Genomic DNA, 12,961 nt, shown 5'->3' on the forward strand with positions numbered 1-12,961 from the left:
ACTCCCCAGGTTTAGGAGGACACTCTTTGCTGTCAGGAGGGAGATGGTGATTAGAACGGTCTAAGCGTGCGTTACGTGTACCTCGGGGGGGTCAACCCAGTTTCATTAGAACGGTCTTGTACCTCGGTGGGGGGGAGGGGGGGGGGACAACTCAGTTTGTTGCGGTTTCAGCGCTCTGATGCTGGTTTGGAGCCGACAGGTACAGGAGGAGGATAGCAGCAACGCGCTTTGCAAACTCACGTGTGTGTGTGCGTGTGCGCGCGCGCGCGTGTGTGTGTGTGTGTGTGTGTGTGTTTTCAGGTTCTGGCTGATGCAGTGTCTCGCTTGGTGGTGGATAAGTTCAGTGAGCTGACAGAAAACTTCACCTCCCCCCATGCACGACGGAAAGTGCTCGCAGGAGTCGTTATGACAACAGGTATGTTACAGGGGGGGGGAAACGTGCGCCGTGCTTCTGTACAAAATAAACAACACACTTTGGATCGGTGGCGTGAGATCACCCCGCGCTTTAACATTGCGTTTCACCGCCGTGTCTTTTGTCCGCTGTCCCCTCATCAGGGACAGACGTCAAAGAGGCACAGGTCATCTGTGTCTCCACGGGAACCAAATGCATCAACGGCGAGTACATGAGCGACCGCGGCCTGGCTCTCAACGACTGCCACGCGGAGATCATCGCCCGGCGCTCGCTCATCCGCTACCTCTACAGCCAGCTGGAGGTCTTTCTCGGGTCAGTCTGGCGGATCTGATTCCCTTCGTGCTGCGACGCTGCGTTTTGGCCGCTTCGCCCATTTACTCTCTGTCTTTGCAGCAAGGAGGACCACCACAGGTCGATATTCGTGCCGTGCGACAAGGGGGGCTACAGGTTAAAGGACAACGTCCAGTTCCACCTCTACATCAGCACCTCGCCCTGCGGAGACGCCCGGATCTTCTCCCCTCACGAGGCCGGAGTCGAAGGTGCGCGGTCCCCCCCCCCCCCCTCCTAAACGCTCCCGTCTTTATTTGTCTCGCCTTCAGAGTTCAGTTTTAACGACGGCGGGTTTCTGTTTAATTCAGTTTGCAGGTTTCCCGACGACGCGCGGTTTAATTTAATCAGAACTTTTACCCTGAATCCAAATAGGCATCACGGACGCATTTAAACAAGGCTCCAGTAATTAGAGCATTTTGTCATTCTCTGTCTGTCTCTATCAGTCTTCCTCCCGCCCGGCGCACTCGCACTCGCACTGTCTGTCTGATTAACCTCCCTCTTACTCTTGTCAAAGTGTTTCCCGTTGCACATGGCGGGCTTAATAGAAAACAGCCACATTCAATTAGTCACTGAATAGATGGCGCCTGCTGGCGGAACAGTAGAAAACATTGAGAACAGAATAATAAATAATACATTTTTCCATCTCTCTCTGTCTCCTCGTGTTGAGATTTGCGTGGACATTTGCACATGAATAGGGATCCATCAGCGTCCAGCAGAGCCACGTTTACCTCTTTACCACTTTTATGCATCTCTCTCCTCCTTTTAATATCTTCCGTGCGGCGTGGCTCAGACCAAGGAGACCGACATCCCAACCGGAAAGCACGGGGGCAGTTGAGGACCAAAATTGAGTCGGGAGAGGGCACCATCCCCGTGAGGTCCAGCAACACCATCCAGACCTGGGACGGCGTGCTGCAGGGGGAGAGGTTACTCACCATGTCCTGCAGCGACAAGATCGCAAGGTGATTCGTCTGCAGCTTCTGTTTGTGAATGATCCGGTTCTAACAAGCAGCCCTGTCTATTTCACAGAGGATCATTGAATGATTGAATAGAAATGTAAGGTTTTATCTTAGTTGAATTTCTTTGCCAACAGACGAGAACATCGATGGCGCCGTAACGTCTCTGTGAAACAGAAAAGCAAGAGTCAGCAGCTCAGTTCAGATGAAAACCCACCTACCAACCCCTCTAAAGCTTTTTTAACACATTCAATCTGCATGAAAGATCAAAAAATCCCAAAAGCTGACTTCTCCCAAACGGTTCTGAGTCAGCGGGAACATATTCGGCCGTCTGGTTTCATTAGTCCTTTTCATTGCAGCATGTTGTGGGCTGTGGTGAATTGCATTACATGGCGGCCTTGTCTTTCCACTTCCTGCAGCGCGTGTCAGGGACGCCTGGATTGATGGATCCTCCCCAGCAGGCAGATGAAAGTGTCTTTAGTCTCTGTCCGTGTTCAAGGCGACTCTTTGCCTCCTTCGTGATGAACGGTGAACCTCCTCCATAACTCCTCCTGCTTCTCCTCCTCCTCCTGGGTGCTAATAACCGCCCGATGAGCGCGTGCGACGGGGGGAAGCGTCGACAGAGCGGGGGCAGCGGGCGACCCGAGTCAGTCGAGGGCAAAGTCGTTTGTGGACCATACGCCTCGTAAGGTGGGGGCCGGGCTTTGCTCGATGGGGAGGAGCAACGGGAGAACATGAACGGGTTGCCGTTGCGATCGGATATGGAGAGCGCGTCCCTCCCCGTGTAAGGGGGAAAGCGCGGCGCCTCACCCCTCGGGACTCGAGCCGGTAACCGGGTGAGGAATCCTCCTCCCACCCGCTCCTGTCCTCGCGGTGAGTGATGGTTGGCTGCGGGGGTCGCTGTTTGATACAGCGACCCGGGTCGGCGCGTTCTCACTGCGCCCCCTCCCTTCACACAGTGTTTTCTCCTCTCGCTTCCCTTTTCGGTCACATGACCAGCCCCGCGGCCGTCCTCCGCCTAAGCGCCGCTCTAATGAGCTCCGGAGCACCAGGTGGAAGCTCTGAAGGCAGATTCTGTTTGTTTGTTTGTTTGTGTGTGTGTGTGTGTGTGTGTGTGCGTGTGCGTGTGCGTGTGTGTGTGTGTGTGTGTGTGTGTGCATAATATCAAATAAGAAAACAACAAGGAAATACAGAGATGTATGCAGGAAAGGAATTGAATGCTTCCAAAAACATAAATCTGTTTGTGTGTGTGGTTCTTTTTACATACCCTGTGTGTCCTTTCACAGTGTTTTCTTTTTCTACAGGTGTATTTGTGTAACCCTGTTTTGATGAATGTGTGTGTGTTATAACACGGAGCTGTTTGGCTGTACTGAATGTGTGTTTTTCTGCTCGCAGCGGATGAATTCTTAGATTGCATTATCACACGCAGTATCAGTCACACACACACACACAGAGAGACGATGGTGTCTTTTGAGTAGCCCGGGGTATTATGCTCGCATATTCCTCATTGTTCTGGGTCCATTTTGGTAATTTCACACACTCTCAAGCAGTCTGCCTGAAGCAAAAGGGAGAATAAGAATAGTATTGTCTTGGGATTTTTTAAAATATAATGGATAATGGATCAATAATAATCAATACACCACCAAAGTATCAACAGCATAAAAACAGCATTACTAACAATGCATTCATCCGACTAGCGTTTGGTTTTGCCTGTGTAGAAGAAGCCTCATGGTAACACCATCCATGATGCTTGTCACTATGCTTTATTATTAATATGCTCATTTTGCGTTATAATCAGTTTATGACACTGAATAATTATAGTTCTAAGCACTCATAATAATCATAATTATGAAGCTGTTTATGGAAAGGTCAAGTGTTATATTATAAATCACATTGTTATATTTAGATTTTAATTGATATTACAATGCATTTTAATCATTATAAGAGGTCCTTACTTGGTGTGTATGAAGTGAAAAAAATACTCAATTCATGCATTCATGCAACTACATACACAGTAATATTCTTTGACTTAACTTTACTGTCTCCTGATTTTTATGGCGAATGCGCTGCTTGCTGTGGAATCCAGGTGTACGTCATGTAATTTGTTTTCTGATATATCTAAAAGTGAGATGTCCATATAATATAAGATGAATATAACTCTTTATAATAGTTTTTGTGATGCATTGTAGACATGGAAAGTGTTACCACTTATTCTTTTGTTCCATTGAGTCCTATGTAAAAAATGTCCACATACATAATGGAGCCACATTGTTGCCCTTGGCGACAAGGTTTTTCATTGCTAGGAACGGGGAATGGAGTTTTTATACCAATCCCACATCGCCGCCTGGTTGCCTTGAATTCATACAAATACATCAAATGTGCGTTGAACCGCAGCTCAAACAGGCTCCATCAAATGCACATTTACTCCCATATGAGTAATATCTTTTTAAACCAAAATGATTTAATTAACAATAATTAAACCATTGTTTTAGGGATTTGTTCTTAAAAATGTATGTTTTAGCAATGAAAGAATGGCTTGGGGGCTTCATGCAGGGTGAGTTACACCCGCCTGTATGTCTTTACTTCTTTTCTCCCCCAAAGGGAAAAAGACAAAGCATAGAAGTACACCAATGAAATTGGATAACCTGCAGTGTACACTACTGTAGGATTGTGTGTGGTGGATTGCATTGGTGTGTCATGTGCTGAAATATTTTTTTTTTACCTGTGCAGCTGTATGTGTGGGTGCACGTTCCACATTATCATTTAGTATTCATCCGTGTTTCAGGCCTCTGAACTTCTCAATTGTCAGGCGACTTTCTGTCCTTTTTGTACAGACCAAAGCTTGGCAAAGGGCCCACGAATGAAGCCACACACACTTGTGTAAGACAAACACCCTGACGCAGCGTCGACAAATGACACCTATGTTTGGGCTCATTTCTTGGGAAAAACAATAATAAAAATCAATCCTGCTCACTCATCCTGCAAAATGGGATGCATTTCAATCAATAACATCTTATCCTAATTTTGCATTCAATGAAGCACTTTTATTATAGACACAGCCTACTATTGGCTCGCATCGGCTCCATCGCTGGCCTCCTTCTCCACAATCCTCTTTGTTTCTACCCTGCGTGATGCGCGGGTAGAACCCAGTCTCCGTGTTGGGCTGGTTGCTGTTGATAGGGAGTTTGGCAGAGAGGCATCATGCATACTCAGCACTATGACATACTGAAACCGTCAGACCTGATGTATTCACAGCAAACAGGAAGTGAACAGAATCATAGCACTTTGTCAGCCGTTTCATGGGAACTTTAGGACAGCGTCTGCTTTCTTTGCCGAAATACTTGGTTTTTATCTGCTGTGACTATCTTCTAAAATAACTTGTGTTGATTATGCATCCATATTCAACACAAGAAAGCGGTTAAAACTGCATATTTCTGAAAAAGAAGGTTGCAGGTTACCTGACGTGCGTGTGGTCTGCTGTGCAGGTGGAACGTGGTGGGCATCCAGGGCTCTTTGATGAGCTACTTCACAGAGCCGATCTACTTCTCCAGCATCATCCTGGGCAGCCTTTACCATGCCGACCACCTCTCCAGGGCCATGTACCAGCGCATCGCAGAAATTGAGGACCTGCCTCAGCAGTTCGCTCTCAACAGGCCGCTGCTCAGTGGTGAGTTCCTGCTTCTACGCCCTTTAACGCGGAAAGACTGAGGCGACGCTGCCTCGGTAATAACTGTGTCTAAATATCAGAGAGGAGGACGGTGAGCAATAAACACATTTATCCACCACAGCGGGAAGACTAGTATGCCGCCTCCCATCTGTTTGATGTGAGCTGACATTTACTACCTTGTTCCCGTGGAATTTCAGTAGCTTTATCACTGTGTACATTTGCAGCATTGGCTTGAACCTTTTGAAAAGGCTACAGAGCAGGACTCAACAACCGTCTCTGGCGGGTTTATCAGCTAACGTTAGCTAGCCAGCGCTAGCTGATGAACCCGCCAGAGATGCTAGCCAACTAGCTAGCCACGCGAGTGGGCTACACACATGATGGCCTCCTAGTGTGGTTAGTTAATGATGTGCTCTGCTACAGGTAGTGACATGTTTAGCCTGATATGGCTATCTAACCACATTCCTTAGATTTCTCTTTGTTTCCTTACTTTGGTATTTTTGGTTCATGAAAGGCTAAAAACGCTTCAAATGCAAGCTGAAAGTACCGACTTAATTAATTAGAAAATTGTTTTTTGGGGGAGGAGTTTTAAATTGTCCAAAACCCAATCCATGTCAGCAGTACTGCCCAATGGAAAACAGCAAGAGCTTCTGAAACATCATTTGGGGACGAGGCCAAGGGGCGTCTCATCACGTGCTCCTCCCTGGTGGCTCCGTACATGTGAACAAGATAACAGCGGTGGAGATGGACAACCTTCTCCTCTTTAGAGAGGTTTTGGCGGTGAAGGGCCGCGGCGTCGGAGCGACGGGGATTTCATCCCTTTTATATCATCTTCTGCCACAAGGGCTTTGAAATGGAACCAATGAGCTTAATGCGCACACAAGGAGCAGGACACCGGGATTTATGGAAGCCAGATGTTGTCCCGTTCATGCTTCAGATACAGTGGAGGCTGTGACCTCACAACCCCCTGTTTGTGTTCACTCGGTAGCACAAAACAAGAAAAGCCAAAAAAAAGAGGTTGCTGTGGGAGAGGTTTTTATTTGAAGTAATCTGTTTCCAGGTTTGGTGCAACATCCATTTTTTTTTTTATTACATCCATGCAGTCGGATATCAGGAGGTTAAGTTCCTGCTGGTCTCCCACGGACACTTTGGAGGATGGAGGGAGAAAATAATGATCTCATCGCAGCCCTTTTACCGCTTGAAAGCTCGAAAACGCTTTCTTTTTGGACACAATGTTTTGAAAAAGGTTCTTAAATGGTCGACATTGTTGCCACAGGAAAGCTCTCAATTCACTGTGTGCGTGTTATAAGGTAACGCTGTCAGGGTCCAAAATGTCAGGAGGCTGAGGGCGGCGAAGCTGTCACAGCACATGAAAGGAAACCCTTAAGCTTATGTTCCAAAACAAATCTTAAAAAGTGAATCATATTATATATATATATTAGACTCCAGGTTTTTCCTTGGTTCCAGGCATAAGTAATGCAGAGGCCAGGCAGCCGGGCAAGGCCCCCAACTTCAGCGTGAACTGGACGGTGGGGGACGTGGCCCTGGAGGTGATCAACGCCACCACGGGCAAGGACGACATGGGCCGCGCCTCGCGCCTCTGCAAGCACGCCCTCTACAGCCGCTGGGTGCGCCTGCACTCCAAGGTAGACGCACGCCGCCCCCCCCCCCCCCCCCCCCCGTTGCTCTGGATGACCACTCGGATTTGTCCCATGTGGTCAGTCTGAAGCAAATCGGAAAGCTATTCAAATATGATCGGAAATGTCATGAATTTACACTTCTAAAAGTTGCTCAGCTCTGTAATCGTTGAGCAAAATGATTGTTACTTTTAATATGCTGGTCTGTAGCTCTTGTTTTTCTGTTTACCAATTATATTTTTGCATTATGTATTCCATCCAGTGCTGTTTGTTAATGTGTTATTTGTCCTCCGGTCAAGGGACTACACGTGCAAATTAGCTGAAGCTTTAATCAGTCTCGCTGATTGGAATTTCTTTCTTTTCTTAAAGACAAATAGAGAAAGGTAGAACAGATGAGCTCTTCAACTCCCGCTCCTCTCTCCGTTTCAGCTGTCCTCCATCTTGTGGATCAAGGTGCTGAAGCCCAGCTCGTACCACGACGCCAAGCAGGTGGCCACGGAGTACCACTCGGCCAAGCAGGCGCTCATCAAGGCCTTCCACAAGGCCGGCCTGGGGGCCTGGGTCAAAAAGCCCAGCGAGCAAGACCAGTTCACCCTCTGCTCCTGAGGGATCCACCAGGCACACACACACACACACACACTCCATCTGTCCCTGACCCAGGACTGAAAGCAAGAGACCCCCCCCCTCCTCCCCTTCTCTCCCCAATAGGAACAAGCCCACAGAGACACTTACCTCCGTCCCATGTGTCGGCACGTCCTGCACTGTGGAAATGAACGTTCACCAACCATCCACAGCTCCTCGCTGTCATTCCTCAGAGGACTTGATTTTAATGGTTTTTTTCCTGCTGGTTTTCTGTTTTAAAACTGGAATCTGTGCTTTTATGCCGTGGATGTGGAATTTGAAATTATGCAGTTTTTATCTATTTTTCGGATCCACGAGTGTAGCCAGTTTAGGGTGAAATGTAGCCTAAAAAAAAAAAAACGATGTATGGACCATAAATGCTGAAAAGAAAGAGAAATCCCAAAAGCTCTAAAACATTTGAATGTGTCATTTGGTCGGTTCGTTGGATCCCTGCATTAAAGAGTGAAATGTTCTAAATGCTGTGTTTGATTCGCTGACTGGTGAGAACAGGCCAGAGGTCACAGCAGGTCGGCACACTTCATGAATCCGTGACACTCTCATTTCATACTTGAACAGTGAGGGAGGGAAAGGGGGCGTTGTGGCCTACTCCGCCCTCCAAAGCCCCTCCCCTTTTGCCCGCCCCCCTCCTCGCCTGGGTCTCTGGACGAGCTGCTGCACGTTGAATCTTTTCCTCCATCCAAGCCATGTTTTTGCATGGGAACTGAACCGGGAAGCCTACGGAGCAGGAAATACACGAAGAAGAAGCAGTATGGTGCAGAGCCCTGTGCTCCCATCACTGAATGATTGCCAGCATCTTCCTCCACAGGCAGCTTTGAATCTTTGTCTCTCTTTTGTAAAGGTGTTGTAATTGTTTGTTGGTTTGATTGTTTCAGGGGGGGGGGGGTTGGGATTTGTCTTTCTTAAGATTGGGCATATAGGATGTGGGATGCTACTGTAGTGAAACTAGTGGTGAGCCGACCTCCTACGATCGGTTTGAACCTTTAAGGGAACAGACGGCGTGTGGAGCTGCAGATGGTCGCAAACACGCAGTGATCCACCACGTCGACGTCGGCCAAGACGGGTTATAACCAAATTGTATCACGGTGTGATGTCGTTTCCTCTGTCTTCTACATCTCCAGCAACACCTGTGTGAGCTCACCTTTACACCCTGAGTGCATAGATGTTTTAGATAGTGTTTTCCAATTTGTAAATGACAAAATATTTACCAAGTAACTGCAGTCAATTCCTATTCCCAGCTGTAGGAAGTGTGTGTGTGTGTGTGTGTGTGTACTCTGGATACTCCACCAAAGATGATGTCCATGTGTGTTCTGTCCCACTCTTCTGGCTTCCTCCTATTTTTTGTTTTCAAACCAACCCTTTACTGTTTTTTTTTGTTGTTTTTTTTGTATATTCACTGAACAATGTAGTAATTGCTACAAAAACTGTTTATTCCAATCCGTATGAGGGAAATCTCAAATGTCAGTACTTCTTCAGTGGATCTGTAGCCGTCAGTGGACATGTGTACATTGTGAGACAGCAAATTCTCTGTATATAAGGAACTACACAAATCTGTTCATCCCACCTTAGAAAAGTGTTCAGAGGTGGAGGTGGTTCTCCACGAGTCACTGGGCACCGTACGTAACGCATGGCACCAACACTGCCGGGCTTTTAACAGGCTTCATCCCCATTGTAGCCACCAATGTTTGAAAAGAAACACAACAAAAAAAAAAAATGAATATGCACTGTAAGGTGCCTCAGCTAAAAGTGGCATCCACAAGCTGGCACGTGTGATGTCATATATGTACCTTTTTCTTCTTTTTTTAAATGTATTTGATTGTTTTGTGAGTATTAGAAAAGCAGGTAAGGAGAACCCAACACAGCTGATTGGAAGAAAAAAGAAAAAAAAAACAGCCCCCCCCCCCCCTCCCCCCCGACAAATAGGCCCAGACCAAAGTCACAAGCAATACTCCTGACGTCTCCTTTTATGTCGCTCCATCACAAACAGGAGTCTGCCCCCTCCCCTTTTGCTTCAGTCTTTTTTGCCCCCCCCCTCTCGACTGCCTGCTTCTGAAGTGGTTTCTTTTTGTTTCCTTTAACTGCACTAAAGATGTCAACTGATGATGTCATGATAAAACCGTCCCTGTTTATGGATCGGATGAAAACTATCACAGCAAGAACTGAACAGCTTCCGCTTAACCCTTTGTGAATCCTCGATGATGGTCAGTGCCCCCCCCCCTCCCCCCCCTCGACGACTCCTCTGCAGGTGTGCCTGTAGTGGAATACTTTTGCCCCCCCCCCTCCAGTGGTCCACACTCCACAGCATGTACTACCAACACCGAAGCTGCACCTAGCATGAAGACTCGAGTAGAAAAAAGAAGAAGAAAAAACTCTAAACATGGATATAGAAAATGATCTAAAAAAGAATAAAAGAGTTCCTAGTTTACTTTTGCACATGGTTGGGATTCTTTCTCATCACGCTGTCTCTGTGTGTTTGATTGACGCCTCTCAGAACGTTCCCACGCTGCAGGCTCCACATGTGGACGCAGTTCTCCGTTGGAGCGTAACTATGGCAACGCCTGTTTGTTGTTGGAGTCCAACCTAAAAAGATCAGATATTGCAAATGTGTGTTTTTTTATGCAGCGCTGCATTACAACACGCAGACGGGACTTAATTCCTACACATTACCCCCCAAATAGCTTTGATTTGCTGCCATATTAATGCTCAAAACAATGTACAACAGAGAACACTTAATAGTAATTACAAGATTTGCTACTGAACTTTCATGTGAAGCCTGAAAACAACTAGCCTGAAATGACAAATGTGCTACACAGTAAATTTAGCCCCATTTCTGACTAAAGTAATTGTGCGTGTGTGTTGTCAGGAAACCTCCAGGCTGTTCATACCTGAGAAGGTCAGGCGTGCACCATCCGTGGCTGTGAGGCGTCTTTGAGCTGGTTATCCATCCCTCAGCTACTGAAGGCAAGTCGCCATCATTGGTATCCATCGGCAACTTTCTATTAATCCCAGAGGAAATGAGCCCTTTTAAATATGCCCCCACCTTTTCCTAATGACTTTTTACTAAATGGTTTACTACTGAACACCGACCTTCATCATCAAACTAAGTCGACAAAGTAAAACCTGAGAAGTTTGGGAAAAAGGGTTGAGCGGGAAAAGGTCAATGCAATCAACAGAAGGCCGTGTTCGTCCACCATCTGCATCTCTAACGTTTTGGTGTCAGATATTTCATTGGCTTGTAATAGTGGGCTCAGTATCAGACAGAGGTTAGGACCGCCCACCTCATTAGCATACAGACACAAGCATAAATAAATGTGGAAATAAATATATGGTATGTATTTGTTCATGACCTGTTTCATTATCAACTTTTATTTAGTTATGGTTACATTCATATATTTATTTTCATATATATTTCAGCATTTATGTATTGATACTTTTATTTATTTATCTTCATATTTATTTATTTACGCATTTATTTATTGCTGTATTTATTCATACATTTATTTATACTTAAGTCTTTTTTTGTCCTCCATAGCAGGGCCAGTGAAGGCCGGTGAGGGCCGGCGGCCTCGCGGCGGCGCCGTGGCCCTGAGAGAAATGACAAATCATCATCTCTGGTCCAGGGCTAAATGGGAGCCGCACTCTTCCAAGGCTCACATTTCCATTTCCATTTTCTGCTCAGCACACTTGATATATGTGGCAGCCGCGCTCCCCCCCCCACCGCCGCCACTGTCTCTGTGACCTTGTGTCTCGCCAGGGTTTTTTCGCCCTGATGGCGTCACACCCATCGACCCCGAGGCCCCGGCTCCATGTGTGATGCAGTGTATAGATATATACATACACATAGATGTATAGTGACTTATAAGAACACACTGTGAAATCCTACTTGTATGTTTATGGAGTCATAATGATGAACAACAATGATCAAAACACAGGATTTTTTAAAATGAGGTCTAAGGTCAAGTTTCATCACATTTCATAATTGCTCGTTCCTCACACACATTTTAAATCCCATACTTGAAATACATAAAATAATGAATGATTATAAAATGAGCTTAGAATTCACTCTTAATTGGTCTTAAAGGTACGCTGAGTGTTTTACTCGGTACTTCCGTCGGTTTCTCCAAACGGGCCGAGCCAGCCGCCATCTACAAGGAATAAACTCACTGACCACCCCCCCTAATTCAACAACAAAGTGAAATTAAAATCTATAAACAGTGTTATAATCCATTGTATTACCATTGTAGTAATTGTAATACTCGGATCCTTGAAAAGAAACCCAGGGACTGCACAGCCATTATGAAGTGTTACCATAGTTCTTCTTAAGGCGTAATAACATCTTTTATATTGGGTTGTGATTATTGTTGTGAAGCGTTTTATCTTATTTAGGGGCTCTTCTAACTATGATGACACTGTGCTAGGCATTATAAGCATGTTCATTAGGTATCATGGACGTCATACACAGGTTGACCAGTGAGGACACGCCGAGGCTCCCAAACAACTTAAACAACTCCCTAAATAAAAAGAATCCCCCAAGGAGAAGGGAAACGCCTGGGAAGCCAAACCATGCAGTTGGAACAGAGATGAACGCCGCCTGGCACAAAGTGAGTGAGGTACGCAACCACGGCAACGTTAAACGGCATCTTACACTTACCCAACAACACTTTAAAGGCCTCCATATTCAGGAGAAAAAGCCAAACTGTTCATGTTTGGATGAGTCGGGGATTGAAAGATACAAGCCTCAGTGGCTTTTATGCTTCCTTCTCCTTCCTTCTTTTGTACACACATGTTGGTAAATTCATTTTATTTTGTTGCTTAAGGAAAAATGAAATGTTCCTCAGGAGTCTCCTCCACGAGTGTGTGTGTGTGTGTGTGCCGTGGCCTTCATCTGGGAGCATCTGATTTAATTACCTTGATAACTAATGAGTGTGAGATAGATTTAGAATGGCACAAAAGGTCTGTCAAAACATTTTCATTTTCACAGGTCTTGGTTTGTAAAAAAAAAAAAAAAAAAAAGAACAATCTTTCTATAATAATGGAGAGCATATCTTCTCGCACTACAACCCGAAACCAACTATTCTTTTGAGTTTTCGAAATCAGCCAACAAGACGACTCCCCGCAGATTAAAGTAATGCACTGAAGATCCACACAAGTCGCCTGGTAATTGCTGAAGCCTCTCTTCGGCACGGCGTCTCATGCCCATACTTTGTAATTTCCTTTGAGGTGATGCTAAGTGCCGCTGTGTGTGTGTGTGTGAGAGGAGAGCAGATACGCAGAAGAAAGTGTCAAAAGGAGACACCGACGGAGCTTATCTGTGAGCTCAGGCCGT

The 12,961-nt window shown here is 46.0% G+C and overlaps 1 protein-coding gene across 3 annotated transcripts in view; it reads left to right on the plus strand.

The window, feature by feature from the left end:
• adarb1b (adenosine deaminase RNA specific B1b) overlaps window positions 1-10,089 on the plus strand; it is a 75,478-nt gene extending 65,389 nt beyond the window's left edge. For all 3 annotated transcript variants that reach the window (XM_037487730.2, XM_037487731.2, XM_037487729.2), the window contains 7 exons: window positions 301-415; window positions 556-724; window positions 806-951; window positions 1,533-1,701; window positions 5,181-5,362; window positions 6,827-7,005; window positions 7,426-10,089. In XM_037487730.2, the coding sequence (XP_037343627.1) occupies window positions 301-415; window positions 556-724; window positions 806-951; window positions 1,533-1,701; window positions 5,181-5,362; window positions 6,827-7,005; window positions 7,426-7,602 (1,137 nt within the window). In that variant the 3' untranslated portion in view covers window positions 7,603-10,089. The remainder of the gene's footprint in view (window positions 1-300; window positions 416-555; window positions 725-805; window positions 952-1,532; window positions 1,702-5,180; window positions 5,363-6,826; window positions 7,006-7,425) is intronic.
• The last annotated feature ends 2,872 nt before the right edge of the window (window positions 10,090-12,961 follow it).

Source organism: Pungitius pungitius, chromosome 10, assembly GCF_949316345.1.
Source record: "Pungitius pungitius chromosome 10, fPunPun2.1, whole genome shotgun sequence".
Lineage (NCBI taxonomy): Eukaryota > Metazoa > Chordata > Actinopteri > Perciformes > Gasterosteidae > Pungitius > Pungitius pungitius.